This window comes from Geotrypetes seraphini, chromosome 10, assembly GCF_902459505.1.
Source record: "Geotrypetes seraphini chromosome 10, aGeoSer1.1, whole genome shotgun sequence".
Lineage (NCBI taxonomy): Eukaryota > Metazoa > Chordata > Amphibia > Gymnophiona > Dermophiidae > Geotrypetes > Geotrypetes seraphini.
This window is the reverse complement of record NC_047093.1, coordinates 98,474,557-98,497,294: the sequence shown is the minus strand read 5'-3', so window position 1 is coordinate 98,497,294 and position 22,738 is coordinate 98,474,557. Positions and strand designations below refer to the sequence as shown.

Genomic DNA, 22,738 nt, shown 5'->3' with positions numbered 1-22,738 from the left:
AAAAATGCTCCCCAGGCAGGCCTACATTGTAAGTAGACACAGCCGCTATACTTATTGCAGCAAGGGATTTCCCTGCCACGAATAGAATAGCAGCCATGGCTGCGGCCACCAGTCTACGCCTCTCTCCCTGAATGATCGCTAGCAGGAGGGTGCTCAACCCCTTCTTCGGTAGCCCCCCCCACCGATGATTGCCAGCAGGAGGGTGCTCAATCCTTCCTGCCGGACCCTCACCCCAAAGTGATCGCTGGCAGGAGGGTGCTCAACCCCTCCTGCTAGACCCCCCCATCCCTGATGATCGCCGGCAGGAGGATGCTCAACTCATCCTGCTGGACCCCTACCCCCCGATGATCGCTGGCAGGAAGGTTCTCAACCCTTCCTGCTGGACCCCCCAATGATCGCCAGCAGGAGGGTGCCCAACCCCTCCTGCCTGACCCTCTCTCTGCTCCCCGGACCTCCCGAACGGAAACCACCAACCCTCCACCCACCAGGTTTACTTTGAAAGGTGACTAGCCAGCAGGGTCTTCCCATTGGCCGGCAGGCCTGCCTCCGTCCAAATGAAGTGGGCCCGCCCCTCTCCAGCCCATCCCACAAAATCCTAAGGCCTGATTGGCCTAGGCACATGGGCCAACCGGAATCTCCATATGCAGGGCCTTATGCGCCTGGGCCAATCAGGCCTTAGGATGGTGTGGAATGGGCCGGAGAGGGGCAGGCCTGCCTCATTTGGATGGAGGCGGGCCTGCAGGCTGGATGATGGGAAGTCCCTTCTGGCCGACCACCTTCCAAGGTAAACTTGGAGGAGGGGGGTTGGGGGTTTCCGTTCAGGGGGATTCCAGGGAGTGGGGGGATCGTGGGGGGGTCTGGCAGGAGGGGTTGAGCACCCTCCTGCCGGCGATCATCGGGAGTGGGTGGGGTAAACTTGGGGGAGGGGGGGTTGGAGGTTTCTGTACGGGGGGGCCCAGGGAGTGGGGGGGGATCGTGGGGGATCTGGCAGGAGGGGTTGAGAACCCTTCTGCTGTCAATCATTGGGGGGTGGGGGTCTGGCAGTAGGTGTTGAGCACCCTCCTGCCGGCGATCATCAGGGGCGGGTGGGGGCCTACCAGCAGGAGGGGTTCAACATCCTCTTGCCAGCGATCAGGAGTCGGGGTATGGCAGGAGGGGTTGAGAACCCTCCTGCTGTCGATCATCGGGGGCGGGTGGGGGGCCTACCAGCAGGAGGTGTTGAGCATCCCTCCTGCCTCATTTGTTCAGGGGGAGGGGGCTGAGACTGGCAGCCTGTGATTGCTATACTAATTGCGGCAGGGAGATCCCTTGCCGCGATAAGTGTAGCGGCCGTGTCTAAAGTAACCCGGTTTTGTAACCGGCATCTGTAACATGGACATCAGTTACAGAATCGGGTTTAGTTTGGGCGGGTGTAGGCCTGATTCTGTATAGGACGCCTTTCCCGGGTGTCCTATACAGAATCTGGGATGTTGGGTCCGATATTCAAAGGATTTATGCTCCTAACTTTGAGAGCTGTGGTCATAAATTGGCCTTTTTGAAATTTACTAGTGCCAAGAACATACATTTTTTTTACTCAAACTGTAAGAGCTTAAAAAGTGGGTGGTAACTGCGGTGGATTTATGGAGAGGGAGAGACCTGAACTATCCCCTTCCCTCCCACCTTCCTATTGAAAAAAAGAAAAGGCAGGAGGGACTTTTAAAATTTGACCACGCTACTGCACTTCTCAGATCTGAACATATGCTCCCAATTTCATTTAGGATACCCTTCAAATATAACATTCTTATTTTCCAGATTTTGATTTCTGGTCTTCCCTTATTTTTATCTAATCACTTGACTCCTTATTCACCCAGGAGGAATCATCATTTCTGTCACCAACATTTTTTGTCTATTCCTTCCGGCTGATGTTTCCGGACATGCTTAGAGATTCTAGTTTTTCCATAATGGCACCTACCCTCTGGAACTCTCTTCCGGTCTATTTGTGTTCTGAAAAATCCATTATAATATTTAAGTCTCAAATGAAAGCATATTATTTCAAGATGGTGTTTGATCCCAATTTCTAATATTCTTCTATTTCATGGTCGTCTCACTTAGCTACTGATACTACTTTTTAATTTACCTTCCTTCTTGTTCTGATCCTATTTGTTTTTCCTCTTTTAATATTGTAAACTTCTGTGCCCTCATCTGCCTATCTATGCCATGTTTTTGTTAACTAGTCTTTATTTTTTGTTTATTACTTCTTTATTAATTTTTTACATAATTTCACAAGATTACTCTTGTTTAAAGAAAACCACATAGAAAATCAATATAGAGAACATATACATGTGGAGGGGCATAATTTTAAAAAAACGTCTTAAGTCCCCTTTTGGCCTAAGGCCCTGGCCTAAACGTTGAAAGTAGAAGCAGGGAAAATGTCCATTCTCAAAAAAAACATCCAAAATGAGGTGGGGGTTATTTTGAGAATGACCTACCTCTACGTTCAGCAGTTTAAACGGCCATACCACCACTACGTCTACACTTGCAACACATTATCAAACAAAAAAAAGCCTAAGTCACAAACGCCCAGAACCAGACCTTTTAGGCAAATGAGGGCCCAGTCCTTTGCCTAAAAGCTGGATTCTGTAACCGGTGTCTGCCAAAAAGAACACTGGTTACAGAATCCATCCCCACCCCCAGCAACAATCGTGGCAGGAGAGATAGCCAATCTCTCCTGCCGCGATCCCCCCCCGATCAGATCTGGCAGGAGGGAGCCCAAGCCCTCCTGCCCCGATGAAACCCCCGACACCCCCCCAACACCCACTAAGATACGGGCAGGAGGGATCACAGGCCCTCCTGCCCTCAATGCACCCCCACAATCGTCCACTGAACCTCTGCTCAGCCCCTCCCAAAGCCCGAGATCCTCCCATCTGCTGACCCCACACCCCACATGCCCAACACCTACCCACAGGAGGGGCCTAAGGCAACTGGGCCAATTTCGATGGGCCCAGGCACCTCAGGCCCCACCTATGGGCGGGGCTTGAGGTGACTGGACCAATCAGGCCCTAAGGCCTGCCATTCTGAGGGTGGTGGCCTGCTGGATGAACGGGCTTGGGACCCGTCCGTCCGTCCAATGTTGTTAAGGTATGGGGGGGTATTGGGTATGGGGGATCGGCAGGTGGGGAGCTCAAATCTCGTACCCATTCATAAGAACATAAGAATTTGCCGCTGCTGGGTCAGACCAGTGGTCAATTGCGCCCAGCAGTCCGCTCACACAGTGGTCCCCAGGTCAAAGACCAGTGCCTTAACCGAGACCAGCCCTACCTGCGTTCGTTCTGGCTCAGCAGGAACATGTCCAACCTTGTCTTGAATCCCTGGAGGGTGTTTTCCCCTATAACAGATTCCGGAAGAGCATTCTAGTTCTCTACCATTCTCTGGGTGAAGAAGAACTTCCTTACATTTGTACGGAATCTATCCCATTTTAATTTTAGAGGGTGCCCTCTCATTCACTACCTTGGAGAGGATGAACAACCTGTCTTTATCTACTAAGTCTATTCTCTTCATTATCTTGAATGTTTCGAACATGTCCCCTCTCAGTCTCCTGTTTTCAAGGGAGAATAGGCCCAGCTTCTCTAATCTCTCTTTGTACGGCAACTCCTCCAACCCCTTAACCATTTTAGTCGCTCTTCTCTGGACCCTTTCGAGTAGTACCGTGTCTTTCTTCATGTACGGCGACCAGTGCTGGACGCAGTATTCCAGGTGAGGGTGTACCATGGCGTAGTACAGCGGCATGATAACCTTCTCCAATCTGTTCATGATCCCCTTCTTAATCATTCCTAGCATTCTGTTCACTCTTTTCGCCACCGCCGCACATTGTACTGACCTCATTCACTTCAAATTCATCCTGACCTCCTTCTAATCTGCTCTTTTACTTGCCAAAGAAGATTACTACACCTGACTCTCTCAGCTCCAACCTTTGAAGTCTCTTTGTCATGCTAAATTCTCTGCTCAAATTGCCCCCCACCTCCAACCCCTCCATCACTTTCCCCCAGACTATGGTCCACAAAATTAAACTTGACTTCTCAACCAAGCCACCTTCACAACCAAGCCACCTCCACCTCTCCCTTCCCCTGCCCATTCTGTCAATCATCCCTTAGCCCTTGCCTTCTTTTCTTCATTTCCGAAAATCACTGAAGAGGAAACTGCACATCTTCTCTCCCAGACTCACTACCTGCTCCTCTGAACCAATTCCTACCCCGCTACTCAATCTCTCCTACAGTCATCCCTTATATCTGTCACATCCTCAATCTATCACTTTCCACTGCAACCGTCCCTGATGCCTTCAAACATGCTGTAATTACACCATTCCTCAAAAAACCTTCACTGGACCCTACCTGCCTGTCAACTATCGACCAATCTCCTTCCTACTCATCTTATCCAAGATATTCAAACGTGCTGTTCACTGCAACTGCCTGGATTTCTATAATCCCTAGTCATCCTTGACCCACTCCAATTTTCTCCTCCTGCAGCAAATCAGAGGTGATATTTTTTGCAGCCAATCAGCATTAAGCTTTACTACATGGTGGAAAATATAAATTTCTGGGATTCCTGCAACTGGTATCATTCAAACTGATTGACCAGCAACATCAATAGCACTGAAGTCCATATTTCAGCTCTTGTCAGAGGAAAACTAGGTTTGAATAGTGGTTCATGGTGAAAAGGGGAATTCCAGCAGGCAGATCACACAGAAGGTGAGATGCAATCAAAGTACAGTGATCAGAGTGCTTCAGAAGAAGAAGAAGACAGGGGAAACACAGGATAGACAATGTTCAGGTTGACCAAGAAAGACAAGATCGTTTTTTAAGGCACACATCGCTAGGCAAGAGGAAGCAGACGTCACCTCAGTTGCTGAGAGCATGGCAGGACAAATGCCCATCCATGGTTAGTACAAGCACAGTGAGGCGCAGGTGCCTGAAATTTGTTTTGAGAAGGTGTAAAGCTAGGAAAAACCCTACTACTGACACTACTGACTGTCCAGCAAAGAAAGTGAAGAATGGCATGAGCAGTGCAATACAGCAAGTGGATAAAAGAAATGTCGGAGAAGGTGTTATTTAGTGATGAGAGCACTTTCTGCATCTTGGGTGATCAGTGCAGAATGTATGTACGCAGATTTCCAGAAGAATTCAAGCCTGAATGCCTTAACCTGTCCGTTAAGCATCCTTCAAAGGTCATGGCATGGGGATGTAACATAAATCTTTATTTATATACTGCAGAAGCCTTTCTGTTCAAGGCGGTTTTTAGGAAAAATGGCTGAGAAGAATCAGCGAGCTACAGCAATGAAAGAGGACTGGAAACTGCACAGATTGCATAGAGGGAGGTTAAGCAGGGTATTATAAGGAGGGAGATAAGCAAATAGGTATGATTGTTCATAATCTTAGAGCAACAATGTGGAATAGAGAGTCAGTGGGTCGGGAATCTTATCATGAAAAATTTAAGGTGGATCGTCCTGTTTGGGGAACTGGAGCGTTTTTAGGAGCTTTCTGAAGTGCATGTAAGAGGTTGATGTTCTGACCAGTTGGCTCCATGTGGGATCTGTGGAAGCTGCTTGGTTGGGTAGGAGTCTGTTAATGAATCTCTTATGGGTGCATCCTTTAATTGAGGGGAAGGTGAAGAATGATTGAGATAGAGTAGATCGTCCGGGTCTGGCGAATGTGAACTGATTGGTGAGGTAGTTGGGCAGTAGACTGAATAGAGCTTTGTAGAAGAGACATCCAAATTTGAAAAGTGCTTGGCTCTCAATTTTCAGCCAATGAAATTTTTGGTAGAAAAGTGTGATGTGATTGAATTTTTTCAGGTTGAATATGAGCCTCACTGCAGTGTTTTGGTGGCTAGTGGTGTTGGTTGGCTTCATATTGTAGAGGGCAAAGTGAATGCAGTGAAGTACATTGAAATCTCACAGAAATGCATGTTGCCTTCAGCAGAGAACTTGTTTCCTGGGGATTACTTCTTTCAAAATGATAATGGCACCATGTCATCAAGCAAAAACTGTACTTGAATGGATGAGAAAGAAGACAATTGAGAACCTATGGTACAAGCTGTCACTGGAAATAAAAAAAATAAACCAGCCAACAAAGAAGCAAGAGCTGATTGTGCACTGATTGAAGCTTGGAATAGGATTATCACCCACGAGCATCTGGTGAAGCTGGTCTACTCTATGACCGAAAGGTATCAGCTTGTTCACAAGCAGACAGGACAAAACAGCCCTCTTCAGGGCCAACTATAGAAATAAAAGTAAAACTAATAGTAATATAACAGAATCTGTTACTACAATTTAATATCATATAGCCATACGAGCACAATACATTATCATTGCCAATGTTTAACAACATTTCTCTGGACTGAAAATTTATTTAAAGGCACACCTTTATCAAATATACATGTACAGTAACTGAATATGATAGTAGAATGGAAAATTAAATAAGATAATACATAACAAATGGTTACATAGCTTAAAATACATCAAACAAATCAAGTGATGCAGAACTTTTGCACAACACTGTACATGAGCCTCTGCAAAGGCGCTACAGTACATGAGCTTCTATAGAGATGTTGCCATAAGGAGTTGTAAGGTGTTAACAATACATGGGCTTCATACAGAGTTGCATAGAACTTCTGTGAGGTGTTACAATACAGAGTTATTAATATCGGCATGATTATGCCATAATCTATCATCCTACTTATGTTACTAGCATCTTGATTGTCTTACTTATAACGAGGTGATTAAATTTGCAGACAATACAAAGTTATTCAGAGGAGTGAAGACACAGAAGGATTGCGAAGACCTGCAATGTGACATAAACATGCTCGAGAAATGGGCCACGGCGTGGCAAATGAGGTTTAACGTGGATAAGTGTAAGGTGATGCATGTCGGTAACAAAAATCTTATACACTAATACAGGATGTCCAGTGCAGTACTAGAAGAGACCCCTCCCCCAGAAAAGAGACTTGGGAGTACTGGTAGACAAGTCAATGACGTTGTCTGTGCAATGCGCGGTGGCAGCAAAAAGGGCAAACAGAATGCTAGGAATGATTAAGAAGGGGATCACAAACAGATCGGAGAAGGTTATCATACCGCTGTACCAGACCATGATACGCCCCCACCTGGAATACTGCGTCCAGCACTAGTCGCCATACATGAAGAACAACATAGTACTACTCAAAAGGGTCCAGAGAAGAGCAACTAAAATGGTTAAGGGGCTGGAGGAGTTGCTGTACAGTGAGAGATTGGAGAAACTGGGCTTCTTCTCCCTTGAAAAGAGGAGACTGAGAGGGGACATGATCGAAACATTCAAGATAATGAAGAGAATAGATTTAGTAGATAAAGACAGGTTGTTTACCTTTCCAAGGTAGAGAGAATGAGAGGGCACTCTCTAAAGTTAAAAGGGGATAGATTCCGAACAAACGTAAGGAAGTTCTTCTTCACCCAGAGAGTGGTAGAAATCTGGAACGCTCTTCCAGAGGCTGTTATAGGGGAAAACACCCTTCAGGGATTCAAGACAAAATTAGACAAGTTCCTGCTGTATCAGAACGTACACAGGTAAGGCTAGACTCAATTAGTGCACTGGTCTTTGACCTAAGGGCTGCCACGGGAGCAGACTGCTGGGCACGATGGACCACTGGTCTGACCCAGCAGCGGCAATTCTTATGTTCTTACCAAATCAATTGTCCTAGGTAGTTCCCTCTCTTGATTCTTATATTACATACAACAGAAGCTATACCTCCAATACCATGGGCTTCGGGGCCGTTACCGCACAGCAGCCGCTAGCGCGGCTTTGTAAAAGAGGGGGATATGTTTCGATACCATTTATAGAATATCCCCCTTTGTGTTTTTTGTTGATAGATAATACTGCACCCTCTTTGCGAATAGTGTACATTATTTGCAAAAAGGGCACATTCTTTACAATTTTTCTCCAGTAATTAATGGGCAAGAAAACACAAAGTAAAAATTACTGGAAACAAAATTTTTCCAGCTGCCCATCCTTTTTTTTGTTTGTTTGTTTATTTTTATGCCAACTTTTCTTTCTTCTCAGGAGAGTTTGACAGATGTACTTTCGAACAAGATCTCTGTAAATGGAGCATGGCTCAGCAGCAAGGAATGTGGACTAGGACAAATGGTTTCCAACCTGCCAGAGACCACACTAGCAACAACCGTTCAGGTGAGCCTTGCTACATCTTTAAGATGAACTCTACATTGCTGTTCATGTAGATTTGGCAATTGCTCAGGTGCATCCAAAAGCAATCTCGGAACAATTTTAGCTAAGTTTGGACAAGATAGATTCATGCCAGATTTTACCCCACCACAATGAAAGAAGATCACAGAAGCAGAAGGATGCTACAATGGAATAGGATAATTGTAGGGCTGGATCCATCTGTCCTACCTACAATGCTATCAGAATTTGCACACTATCCTCCTCATTCCTTAACTTGGTGCTAATTATGCACATAAGTTATTGAATACTAGTATTTACATAGATATAATAAGTACCGCCGTATTTAAGTTCTAGGCACTATTCTATAATTTATGCTTTCAAGTTGCTTAGCAGATACAGTAAGGGCAAAAGGGACGTAGATGGGGCAGAGTATGTGCAAAAATGCTTAAAGTGCAAACATTTCCTAAAGTGGCTAGTGCAAATCTAGCTTATTCATATAAATAGGCTGTGCAAAATAACAAAAATAAAGCATCATGAACAGGCCTTAAACTGGCACTTATCTTTTAAACATGATGTAACAGATAACGGCAGGTTCATCGAGCATTTTTGCACAGTAAAAATTTGAAAAAATAAGAAAAAATTATAAGACAAATACTCCTCGAAGATAATGAGAAAACTAGTTTAGAGTGGTAGTATTTAATAGTTTTTATTAAGAATTTAAATATTAAATATAACATAACAATCAATAATGAAGGTTTTTTGATCAATGAAAGAAACCACATGCCACAATTCCCTTTTGGACAATATCATTATTATCCTGGGAGTGGCAACTCTGAGATCTTTTCCTTCATTTATTAATCACCATTAGAATTAATGGTTTGTTGTTTTCAGTAGATTAACCTTTTTGTGGATCCTGTTGATAGCGGTTAATCTGTTCTCTCGCTTTGTACTATGCAGAGTTTGAGCAGGCCATGTGTAGGTCTACCAGTTACACATATAATTTACAGAATACAGTGGCACCTCGGTTTGCGAGTAACCCGGTTTGCGAGTGTTTTGCATGGCGAGCAAAACATTCAGCAAACCTTTGACTCGCAAACCGAGCACTGCCCCAATAAACGAGCACTTACAGCCCAGGAAGCGCCGCTTTGGGGGATTCCTCTTCCATCCTCCGGCCAGCCTTCCACATCGGGTGCCTTCTGCAGGTTGGAGGGCCTCTGTCTGGGCCTGCACAGCCAGGTGCCATCCCGCCTGTGCGTTGCGTGTGACGCACACAGCGTCAATCATCGGCGTTGTGCGTGTCGTGCGCGGCATGTGGGTGGGGCGGCGCTCGGCTATGTGGGCTCGGGTGGGGGCTCTCCAGCATGTGGGGAGCATCTGACATGGAGGGCTGGCCAGCGGATGGAGGAGGCATCCCTCTGAAGCAGCACTGCGGGGTTCTCCGGCGGCTGGCGGACATTAGATGCATCCCCCCCCCGAAGCGGCACTGTGGGGTTCTTCTTTGGTTGACGAATGGAGGAAGCGGACGGAGGAGGGGGCGCTGCAGCACCCGGCACCTGACAAGTACAGATCCCGGATTCTGGAACGAATCGTCGGTGTTGCCCCTATTTTCTATGGGGAACTTTGCTTTGATAAACGAGCGTTTTGGATTACGAGCATGCTCCTGGAACAGATTATGCTCATAATCCAAGGTACCACTGTACTGTAAGTTGCACACTAACATGTCACATTTAGTCATCAGTAGTTGAGCCTGCCATAGACACAATATAACTGTTCACATCTACATTTAGGCAGAAGAATGCTGACTTACACTTTAGGTAAGCTTGCTGCCACTGGCCTGCCCCGTAAGCCACCTCTCTGCAAGTCCCATCTAAGCGGGAACAGGAAATCGCTGCAGAGGCAGCTTCCGGAGCAGGCCAGCGGCAGCAGGCTTACCTCATTGCTATTGTCAACTGCCTAAAGATTCAATTACAATGGCTGGGCCTGAGGACAAGGTAGGTAGGGGAGTTAAGAGAGCCGGCTAAATCCAGACAGAATCTCCCATTTTTGAAAAACCATCTGGGACCTGCACAGTCCTCAAAAAAGATAACATATCTGGGGTTTCCCAGACATCAGGTAACCCTAAGTATATCTTCACTAATTCCAAACACATAAAAATTACTCTATTAGAGAATGTTGGTGAAGGGTTCCATTAGAGAATGTTGGTGAAGATGGCAGGTTAAACACGAAGCTTCTATTATGTCTGTGATATCTGAGCCCTTTTCTGCATTAGCTGTCAGCCTATAATTCACTAAGGGCTCCTTTTTACAAAGGTGCGCTAGAGTTTTTAACGCATGCACCGGATTAGCGCGCGCTAGCCAAAAATCTCCCGCCTACTCAAAAGGAGGCGGTAGCGGCTAGCACGCACAGCAATTTAGCGCTTGCTATTCTGCACGTTAAGGCCCTAGCGCGGCTTTGTAAAAGGAGCCCTAAATGTCTTCAAAGTTGCACAAGTTGGATTCTGTTGCCGCTTTACCAGCTAACAAGTGTTCAAAATCAGATCCTAGCTCACATGCCATGCCATGGAATTACGCTCCAAACCATTATGGAAGAACTCAGCATAAAAGATATTCTTCGTAACAACTCAGCAGCTGATAGAGGTGTTGAGGAGGGAGCTAGAGAGTCAGTTCAATCAGACACAGAAAAATACCCTGTGAGTTTTGGTCATCTGGGAAGGAGCAGAGGGTATTGATTTACTGAAATTTATGGAAACTCTACTGCCCTAGCTGGTAGGTATGCGGTCAGAGTGACCTTTTGAATTGGAATCTGCACATCAGGTCCCTACTTTAAGACCTCCAACCTCTAAATATCCTAGACCAATTGTGGTGATAGTCCTCCGCCTTTCACAGGTGTTTGAAATATTATGTCAGGCAAAACTTAAGGCTTCATAACAGTTTGAGGGTCAGAAGGTTATGATATTTCCAGATCTGAATAAGGAGACAGTCCAGCGTAGAAAACAGTTTTTGGCATTGAAAGAGCATCTGACTACTTTAGGGGCACAATCTGGGCTTTATTTTCCAGCGTGTATGCAAATAATTTTATGCAATACCACAAAGACATTTGAAGATCCTGATGAACTGAGTAAATATTTGGACTTGGTGGTAAAACAGTATGGACAAATGTAGTATTATGAATGCATTGTGTATGTCTCTGTATTTACTGGAGCAGATTAGAATCCTGTGATTTTAACTTAGGGCTCCTTTACTAAGGTGCACTAGGGTTTTAATGCACAGAATAGCGTGTGCGCTAGACCTTAACGCCAGCATTGAGCTGGTGTTAGTTCTAGAATCATAGCGCACAGTGTAGCGTGCAGTAATTTCCTGCGTGCGCTAAAAACGCTAGCGGGGAAACATGGTCAAATTTGCTTTTTGCGAAGATCAACCTAGCCGCAGTGTTCTGGATCCGCTGAAGTCTTTGAAGATTTTTATTGGTTAGACTTAGATGGAATTACAATAGTCCAGTCTGGAAAGAATGATTGATTGTACAAGGACAGCAAAATGTTGTTGGCGGAAGCAGGATCTCACTTTCCTCAACATGTGAAGACTAAAAAACATTTTTTTTACCAGAGAGTTGGATGATCATTTGTGTGTATATATGAAAAATGAATGAAAAAAAATGGTGTTACAATTAGTACTATTATGGGGGCATGGTCTGGGGTGGAGATTGAGTGGAGATGGGCACGACTTAGCTCAGAGTTCTTCAACTGCCGGTCCACGGACGGGTACCAGTCCACAAAATAATCATTTTATTTCCACCGGTCCATAAGTGTCAAAAGGTTGAAGAACACTGGTCTAGACCTAGTGATTTCATCTGCTTACTAGGCTGCTTATCTAGTAATGGATCCATGACAGCATTGAAATCTTCGGCTACAATTAAATTAGATTTAGCCAGTGACAGAATTATTTGCTGGAGTTTTTTAAAGAACTCGGCCTGATTTGAATTAGGAGAATAAATATTAAATAACATCAGGGAATCTTTTCCTGAAGTCAAATCTATATGAAGCCATCTACCCATAGGATCAGCTTGGACATTACCAAATACCGCAGAACATCTTGTATTAACCAAGATAGCCACATCAGCCTTTTTGGCCACCGCTGGAGCCCAAAAACAATACTTGACCCACCCCCCAACTAATTTGGCAGCCACAATGTGTGATAAGTGTATTTCTTGTAAAAAGACAAGCATCCGCCTCCTGTTTTAAAAAATTGAGAATTTCTTTTCTTTTAATAGGATGGTTAAGTCCATTAACATTTAACGAATATACTTTTAAAGCCATTCTGAATAATTATAACATACTATTAAATAGTCCATCCATTTCCCTTTGAACAAATAAATATATAGTATTTCTCCCCACATCCAGGAACCAAAACTAACTCCCCCATCCCCCTACCCCCACTCATGAAGTATCTCTTGAACTTGGGTGCACGCATAATGACTAGCAATTACCAACCTCCCTAGGCACTTTGACACTTCCCCAAAATTAAACCCCGTATTTAATAATTCATAATATTAACTAAGTTATGATTTCCAATTATTTAACTATAACACTATTCCAATAATGTTATTAAGCATTGAATATTTAATTAAACAGTATATTAATGCAAATCATTTAGCCCTTTTAGCAGTAAAATAAATAAATCATAAAACAATACCCCACTTTAACTTTAAATGTTCTCTAAACAATTGAATCCAAATTTTCTTTTCTTTAGAGGTTAATCGTCATTGCTCTTTTCACAGTCGGGCACTTTCACTTTACATCCTGCGATCGTTCAACAGCCTGATTATGACAACAATGACACTGCACTGCTTGCAGAAAGTCCTGTCCCTCCAGTCGAAAAGCTGTATGCTGTTCAGCATTGCTTGCGGTATCCTCTCCTCACTTCCGCTCATCCAATCACAACCACATGCCTCCTTGCATACGTGGAACCAATCTGCACCATTACCACAGCCTAGCAAGAGGACTCCACCAAAAATATGAAAATGGCTGCAATCTGCTTAAGCCATCACAGTGTGATCCCACTGTGTGCCCCCTCCAGCATTCTGTCCTCTATCGGAAACAGGAAGTCGCTTCGTGGAGGGGAAAGGGGAGGCCCTTAGGTTAGTCCAACAGGAGTACCTGGCCCCCAAATTATCCCCAAACTGCTTGCTCATCGGAGACAAGCAATAAGGAATCTCATAAATGGAAAAAAACCGCTCCAAGTGATTGCAGGGTTCTATGGCACAGCTTCCAAAGGGGGTCATCACTCAGATTGAGACTTGGAAAGCAGGATGATGTCCAGGCAACAAGAACGCTGCATCTGAAGAATGGATCCGTTCCAACCAGGCTTAGAAAATGTTTTAGAATTTATACCCTGAATCCATAAAATAACTTAACAGGTTCTTGAAGTAACATTTTACTTACCATGGTAACCATCTGTTTCCAACCTCAAAGAACTCCTAATAAAACAATTAAGCAAAACTAAAAACTTTACCAAGACAGCAATCCAGTAAAAATAAAAGCTTGATTATTACAGTTATAACTCAAATCAAAACAAATGAAAGTTATGACATTCCATCCAATTTTTGAGCAATATACTACTGTAGTTTAATTGGATCCTCAAAATGCATAGTCTTGTTACAATAAGTAATCTTCATCATAGCTATATAATCCATACCTTGCTCCCAACTGTTTCAACTGTGGCCTGAGTGCCAAAAATTTTTTCCGATTGCAGCTGTGGCCTTTGCAAAGTCCAGTAAGAAAAACACCTTCAATTCCTTCCATTGTATGATCTTTTTTTCTATTATCCCCTATTATCAAAATCTTCCAATTTTATTTTTTTTTTTAAAGATTGATGACAGCCTGGCACTGAACCAGTTTAGACTCACATGCTAACACCCTGTGCTCACAGCTTTCCAATCTGGAGTTAGAGATCTGCACTTCCTTGGTCAGATTTGCCACTTCCTCCTGAACTGAGACTAATTTGAGGAATTATCCTGTAGTATCTCCTGGACACTTTTCATTCACTCCATAAGTTGTTTTAGTATTTCCATTGAATCCTTTGGTAAAAGCACTTTAGAAGGGGTGGGAGGATCAGGTTTCAGTCTTTTAATTGTTCCTGAAGCCACAAAAGCTGTCTCCAAACGTGTTTGTTTTCCTGTTGCCATTTGGAGGCAAAGCAAGATCCCAGTTCAAATTCTACTGTCTACTATATAAAGTAACCCATGGAACAGCACCCAGCTACCTAAACAACCGACTATACCATAACCTCACACCCAGAATAAGGAGAACCCAGAGCCTATTCAACTACCCCCCTCTCAATGGTACCCGACGCAAGAAACCATACGACAGCCTTTTGGCGACACAGGCAGCGAAGATTGACACTACCATCTCCAATCTACTGATCAAAACAACAGACATTAAAGTATTCCGAAAAGAAATCAAAACTCATCTTTTCAAAAAACACTTCCCATCATCTTAACCTCACTAAAGCACTAGAAAATACTCTTATGAACACCACCACCACCACCACAGCAACACCTTCAACATTGTATAACTCTCTACAGCATCACGATTGTACTATTACTCATCACAGTATCCTATTATATACTTTCTCTTTACTTTACAATTCTCCTGGAAATGACCAGACTAACAATTGTAACTTGCTACTTTGTACTGTAATGCTCCTGGAAATGTCCAGACTTCTAATCTGTAATCCGCTTAGAACCGCAAGGCACAAGCGGAATATAAATCACTAATGTAATGTAATGTAATATTAATCTTCAGGGAGGAAATCAACTGCTAATAAGTAGTCTGTATATGTGCCCAAGGGAGGAGCTCAGCAGTTACACAGCCACCTTAACTGCAACCAAGTTACGGAATCTCCATATGACTATATTGTGTTGGAGGTGATTTTAATGAGGTCCAGGATTGTGCCATGGATAGACAGTCATCAAGTTGCTTATGAAAAACCAGGTCCAGTGATGCTATTGGCTCAATTATGGAGCAATTAGGACTAGTGGATCCTTGTTGTGAGCTTCATCTGGTAGCAAGAGGGTTCACATTTTTCTCTCCAGTTCATTTATCATATTCACGTATAGATTTATTTTTTTAATTTCAAAGACACTTTTACCTTTTCTGCTGAGTTCTGACATTCATGGAATAATTATCTCTGATCATACAGCAGTCACAATTTAGGTGGGAGGGATTCTTTCATGGGTTCAACATCCTTTCTGGTATTTTAATACTGCTCTGCTTCAGGACTCAGTATTTATGGAACGGGTTGTTAATGAATCCAAGTCTTACTTTGAATGCAACTTGATGGCTGATTATGCTCCCTTTATTTGGTGGGAGGCTTATAAGGCCACATTCTGAGGATCAATTATAACATATTTTATTGGTGTTACAAAAAAGCAGAAGAAAGATCTGAAGGATAATTAGATCTCTTGTGAACATTCTGGACCCCCAATCCCTCAACATTCTAATTCACTCTCTCATTCTATCCAAACTTGACTATTGTAATGCATTATATAAGGGTATATGCCAAAAAGATATTCGCCGCCTACAATTGATACAAAATACTGCCACAAAAATTATTACAAACCAGATGAAATTTGACCTTGTCACTCCCCTGTTGAAAAGTATGCACTGGCTACCAATCCCGCATCAAATTATGTACAAAATAACTATTCTCTCCTTCAAGTCCCAAAATACTAATGAACCAGTCTTTATTCACAAGCTTCTTATTCCACACAAACCTTTAAGAGTCCTACGATCCTCCTCTCAACATCTTCTGTTTACAGGAGGAGTGTGTGGCGCAGTGGTTGGATCTACAGCCTCAGCACCCTGGGGTTGTGGGTTCAAACCCCGCGCTGCTCCTTGTGACCCTGGGCAAGTCACTTAATCCTCCATAGCCCCAGGTACGTTAGATAGATTGTGAGCCCACTGGGACAGAGAGGGAAAATGCTTGAGTACCTGATTGTAAAAAACCGCTTAGATAACCTTGATAGGCGGTATATAAAATCCTAATAAACTTACACCATCCTTAAAAATCATTAGCACGCTTCGGGCCACTTCATTTGCAATTACAGCCCCCTACAGTATGGAATTCACTGCCACCTCATATCAGGGCAGAAAATGATTTAGATAAATTTAAGGGTAATCTAAAGTGCTACCTTTTCCAAGATGCATATGACTTCTGAATAGACTTGGAAACAGCCAGGGTTGTTTAATAATAATCTTTATTCCCTAGCTTCCCTATTATTGTTTACCTTTTTATGTTTTCTTTACTTTTAAATTGTAGTTCTCCCCACTTTCCTATTGTTTTATGTTTGTGAAGTATTGTCTAGTCTGTACTTATTTGTTCATTGTTTCCCCCTTTTTAATTCAAACTGTAAAACGCTTCGAAGTCTTGATTTGCATTTTATCAAAATTCTAATAAACTTGAAGGATATGGAGGCTGAAATTTGTGAACTTGAGAAATCCTGTGTGCATGTTTTATGGTCAGGAGTGTTCTAGAATCTTCAAAGTCTGAAATATGCCTATAACTCTAAATTGAATCAGGAGGCAAATCAGTCTTGATGCATACATTTTTATACTATTCTGAAAATAACAAGGTCAAAAGAATAGAGACCATGTGGCTTGTGTGGTAGATGAATTGAGAATTAGTCATTTGCGTGATGAAGAAATTGCATTAGAATTTTGCAAATTATATAAAACTTTATACTTCAGAGATAGCGAACTCATATGAGGCTGTAAATTATTTTTGTCACAGCTTCCTCAGTCGAATTTAAGTGAAAAGCAGTGTGAGAAACTTCATACTCCTATATGTGAAGCTGAGGTTTTAAAAGCCTTACAATCCCTTTTGAGAGGGAAGTGGCCAGGACCGGATGAGTTGTCAGTTGAATTTTATTTAGCATTTCAGGATGTTTTAGTGCCTTACTTGACACGGTTATATCAAACTTTATTAGATGAACCTCCTACTTCAACATCCTTTGGAGAAACTAGAATTGTAGTGATTCCAAAGCCAGGACGTGATCACTCAAAAGTGGAAAATTATAGGCCTATCTCACTGATTAACTTGGATTGTAAAATTTATTCAAAGATTTTGACAATGCAGTTGTCAAATATATTGTCATCTTTGATTCATATAGATCAGAGTGGGTTTGTTCAGGGTGCATATACATCAGATAACTGTGTTTTCTGGAACATTTTAACAATTGCTTCTTCTGATCCTGACCGTCAGGTTGTATTATCTCTAGATGCAGAAAAGGCATTTGATAGAATAGAGTGGTCATATATGTTTCAAGTTCTCAAATGGTTTGAAATAGATTCATAATTTATTTCAATGGTAAAGTTGCTATACAAGTTACTGTTTGCCCATATATTAGTAAATGGAGTCGTGTCTGATTATTTTTTCACTGTTAAGGGGTACTGAATAAGGGTGCCCCCTTTCTCCATTGCTGTTTGACTTAGCCTTAGAGCCTTTAATAATTGCAATTCGACAACATGATGATATTATAGGGATTCGATGTGGGATGCTTTCATGCAAATTACACAGGTCAACAAGCATTTTGCTACTGGAGTTATCCCAGGACAAGCAGGCAGCATATTCTCACATGTGGGTGACGTCATCTACGGAGCCCCAGCGCGGACAGCTTTTCAAGCAAACTTGATTGAAGTTTCAAGTTTGCTACACTGCACCACGCATGTGCATGCCTTCTTGCCCACTAGAGGGCGCATCCCACCTCGTGGTCCTCAGTTCAGTTTTTTCCACGGAGCCAGAAGCCCTGTGGAATTTGAGCTCTGCTATTTTGCCTTCTGTCGCCTTTAATAATTGCAATTCGACAACATGATGATATTATAGGGATTCGATGTGGGATGCTTTCATGCAAATTACACAGGTCAACAAGCATTTTGCTACTGGAGTTCTGTCACCTGTATCTTAACAGGGGTCACATGCTGACTCTAAATCTGAAAACAGTTTTAATTTATCACATCCTGTTTTTAAGTTATGTGTTTGTGTTTATATCATATTCGTCAATAATGCTACTGTGATGCGTCGGTATTTTACTGTTTCTGTAACACAATATTGCATTTTAGGACAGCTCATCGATCACATATACCAGAAATTTCAAAGTTTATACTAAAAAGTGATTGTGCTGCTTTTTCTACCTGTGAATTTTTATATTTTGTTCGTTTTTGTCTAAGATATTATAATTATTAGGAACAGACTAGGTTGAGTTAAGCATCCTGATAATTTCTGTTATGTCTGCTCCTTGTGACCCTGGTCAAGTCACTTAATTCCCCATTGCCCCAGGTACATTAAATAGAGTGTGAGCCCACCAGGACAGATAGGGAAAAATGCTTGAGTACCTGAGTGTAAACCACTTAGACTATAAGTGGTATATAAATGCTAAAATAAAATAAATTTACTGCACAAGATCAGCGAAAGAATCTGTCCAGCAAACTTCAAAAATGCATACAAGCATTATTTTGGCTGCACTGTCTTCTATTCCGGATTAACACAGTGGCTGAATGGGAAACGGAAGAAGATGCCTTTCACTGTACCCATGGTGTGGCGTGAACCAATAAATCATCACTGAATTATTTTTGCATAACAAAAATTGCTGGATTCACAAAGAGGAATAAAAAAAAATTATGTATTTTGATCGCCCGTCAGCAATTAAACCCGTTCCTCATGACTCGGAGAATCCAGTTCCAGTTCCTCCTTCCACATCTTCTGCACAATGTGCTGAAAGTTCAGCTGAAGAATGTGCCTCTGCTGCTGTGGAGGAGTTGTATGAACCTGAAGTGGATGAAAAACAACCTCATCTGCTAACTCATAAAGATCTTAATGATCTAGTTAGAGATTTGTCACCATCAAAGGAAAAAGCAGAATTGTTGGGTTCAAGGCTGAAACAATGGAATCTTTTAAGGCAGGACACCAAAATATATTTTTTCTGTTATTGTCACACCATCCTGGCTTCCTTTTACCAAATGGAAGGAAACATTTGTTTCTGTACTGATATTAATAGTCTCATGTGTGAACTGGGATATGAACATGTTTCTGATGAATGGAGACTATTCATTGATTCAAGCAAAGCAAGCATTAAAGTGGTACTTTTACACAATGGAAACCAGAAGCCATCTGTTCCTGTTGTTCATGCAGTTGGGTTGAAGGAAACATATGAGTTAATAGAGACACTTTTAACTCGCACACTATGCAGATCACTAGTGGAACCTCTGTGGTGATCTCAAAGTTGTGCCACTCCTTCTGGGTCTGCAACTGGGGTACACCAAATACATGTGCTTCTTGTGTCTTTGGAACAGTCATGATGGGGCCAACCACTACAGGCAGAAACAATGGTCGACCGAGATCAGTGGCGTACCAGGGGGGGGGCGTACCGGGGGGGGGGCAGTCTGCCCCGGTTGCACGCCCCAAGTGGGTGCACAACTGGCCACCCACCAGGGAATAGGCTGCCACTGCTGCCATTGGGAAGAAGCCGGCGCCAAGTTCTCCCTGCTTTTCTTCCCCGCGGGGCCGACCAATTGCCACCCGATGTCAATTCTGACGTCGGAGAGGATGTTCTGGGCCAGCCAATCGCTGCCTGGCTGGCCCGGAATGTTCTCTCCAAAGTTAGAATTCTGTATCTCCCTTATATGTCTCTTTAACTTTTAAATAATTTGTAGTTCTTATCCCTTTCTTCCCTTATGTTCTTAGTTTTGTTACATTTGTCAATAGTCTTGTCAGATCTGATTTTTGTTATTTATTGCATTGTTCCCCACATTTTGTAATTTTATTATTATGTACATCGCTTAGAATTATGATTAAGCGATTAATCAAATCTCCATTAAACTTGAAACTTGTTGTGCGATATGTGGATTGTTACTAAAAATCATATTTTTCATATAGATGGGGGGGGGGTCAAAAAATGATGGGCCCCAGGTGTCACATATGCTAAGTACGCCTCTGACTGAGATGAATCCATACCTGGCAGATACAATGTGAAGCACGTGCCGTTAGTATATTGTGAGAAAATCTATCTTCCACCATGTCACATAAAACTGGGTCTGCTGAAAAATTTTGTCACGGTGATGGACAGAAAAGGTGATGCATTTCAGCACCTAAGAAGTATGTTTGGTTGTGAGAAAAGTGAAGCCAAAATCAAAGGTGTTTTTGTTGGACCCAAAATCTGTGAACTGATCCTCGATGATGCATTCAAACAGAAGCTGAACCCAGCTGAATCAGCAGCATGGGAAGCATTCGTGCTGGTGGTTCAGAATTTTATTGGTAATCACAGATCAGAGAATTATGCTTAACTTGTGGAGAACATGCGGACAGCATATCAGTGCCTTTGATCTAGTAGATTATAAAATATTGTTGAGTTGTTTAGACACAATAGGACTTTCAGGAAGGGTCTGGAATTGGTTTCAAGGTTTTTTGAAGAAAAGATCTTATCAAGTGATTTGTGACGGTAACTATTCTCATTCATGGAGCAACCCCTCTGGTGTGCCCCAAGGTTCTCCACTATCACCTACCTTATTCAACATCTACATTTCCCCTTTAGGACATTTATTACAGAGTTTAAATGTAAAATTTTATATATACACAGATGACATTTCCATTTTAATCCCTCTAAATAATTTTACCATTGAAATTTTAAACCAGATATCTTCTATTACAGTGTTCTCCAACCTGTTGACATCTATGGACCGGCAGAAATAAAATAATTATTTTGTGGACCAGCACCGGTCTGCGGACTTGGCAGTTGAAGAACCCTGGGCTAAGTCATAGAAACATAGAAAGGTGACGGCAGAAAAGGGCTATAGCCCACCAAGTCTGCCCACTCTACTGACCCGCCCTATCAAGTCTGAGTGTCTTACTAGGCCTCTGTAGGGATCCCACGTAGATGTCCCATTTATTCTTAAAGTCAAGCACGCTGTTGGCCTTGGCCACCTGCTCCGGAAGCTTATTCCAGTGCCCTACCACTCTTTCCGTGAAGAAATACTTCCTAATGTCATCCCTAAATTTCCCTCCTCTGAGTTTGAGCGGATGCCCTCTTGTGGCCGAGGGTCCCCTGAGTAGAAAGTTGTCATCTTCTACCTCGACACGACCCGTGATGTATTTAAACGTTTCAATCATGTCTCCCCTCTCCCTGCGTTCCTCCAGAGTGTAGAGCTGCAGTTTGTTCAGTCTCTCCTCATACGAGAGACCCTTGAGCCCCGAAATATTCCTAGTGGCCATCCGCTGAACCGACTCGACTCTAAGCACATCTTTGCGGTAATGTGGCCTCCAGAACTGCACACAGTACTCTAGGTGAGGTCTTACCATGGTTCTGTACAGTGGCAATATGACCTCAGGTTTCCTGCTTACGAAACTTCTATTGATACATCCCATCATTTGTCTTGCCTTGGATGATGCTTTTTCCACCTGATTTGCAACCTTCATGTCTGCACTGATGATCACTCCCAAGTCTCGCTCAACTATCGTCCTGGTCAACGTTTCTCCATTCAAGGTGTAGGTTTTGCATGGATTCCTGCTACCTGCATGACCTTACATTTCTTGGCGTTGAAGCCCAGCTGCCATGTTGAGAACCAGTTCTCCAATGTAAGCAGGTCCTGCGTCATACAATCCTGCAAATCATTTTCCCTTACTATATTGCATATTTTGGCGTCATCGGCGAATAATGTTACTTTACCCTGAAGCCCTCGTGTCAAGTCCCCTATGAATATGTTAAAAAGGAGTGGACCCAGGACTGAGCCCTGCGGGACTCTGCTGGTCACTTCCGATGTTTCAGAGAAGGTGCCATTGACCATCACCCTTTGAAGTCTACCACTCAGCCAATCTTTGACCCAAGTAGTTAGTGTCTCACCTATCCCCATTGATTTCATCTTGCTTAAAAGCCTGCGGTGTGGGACACTGTCAAAAGCTTTACTAAAATCCAAGTATACTATGTCCAGAGACTCCCCGGAGTCCAGCTTCGTTGTTACCCAATCAAAGAAGCCGATGAGATTAGATTGACATGACCTACCCCTAGTGAATCCATGTTGATTGGGATCCCTCAGATTCCCATCCTCCAAGATCATGTCTAACTTGCGTTTAAGTAGTGTTTCCATGAGTTTACACACTATCGATGTGAGACTCACCGGTCTGTAATTCGCAGCCTCTGCTCTGCAACCCTTTTTGTGCAGAGGAACGACATTAGCTGTTTTCCAGTCTAGTGGGACTCTCCCCGTCCTTAGGGAAAGATTGAAGAGCATGGCTAATGGCTCTGCCAGGACTCCGCACAGCTCTCTGAGCACTCTTGGGTGCACTTTGTCTGGTCTCATGGCTTTGTTCACCTTGAGCCTTGCCAGTTCACTGTAAACGTCAGCCGGTGTGAACTCAAAGTTCTGAAATGGGTCTTCCACGCTTGAATTTGATACCAGCTGAGGTCCGTGTCCAGGTGCCTCGCAGGTAAAGACTGAGCAGAAGTATTCTTTCAGTAGTTTGTCTTTGTCAGAGTCTGCTTCTGCGTAATTCCCATCCAGGGTTCTAAGG

General features: G+C 43.1%; 1 protein-coding gene across 3 annotated transcripts in view; it reads left to right on the top strand.

Moving 5' to 3' along the window:
* Positions 1-22,738, top strand: part of MAMDC4 (MAM domain containing 4) — a 343,940-nt gene that overhangs the window by 99,981 nt on the left and 221,221 nt on the right. For all 3 annotated transcript variants that reach the window (XM_033959811.1, XM_033959812.1, XM_033959813.1), the window contains one exon: positions 8,064-8,189. In XM_033959811.1, coding sequence (XP_033815702.1) covers positions 8,064-8,189 — 126 coding nt within the window. The remainder of the gene's footprint in view (positions 1-8,063; positions 8,190-22,738) is intronic.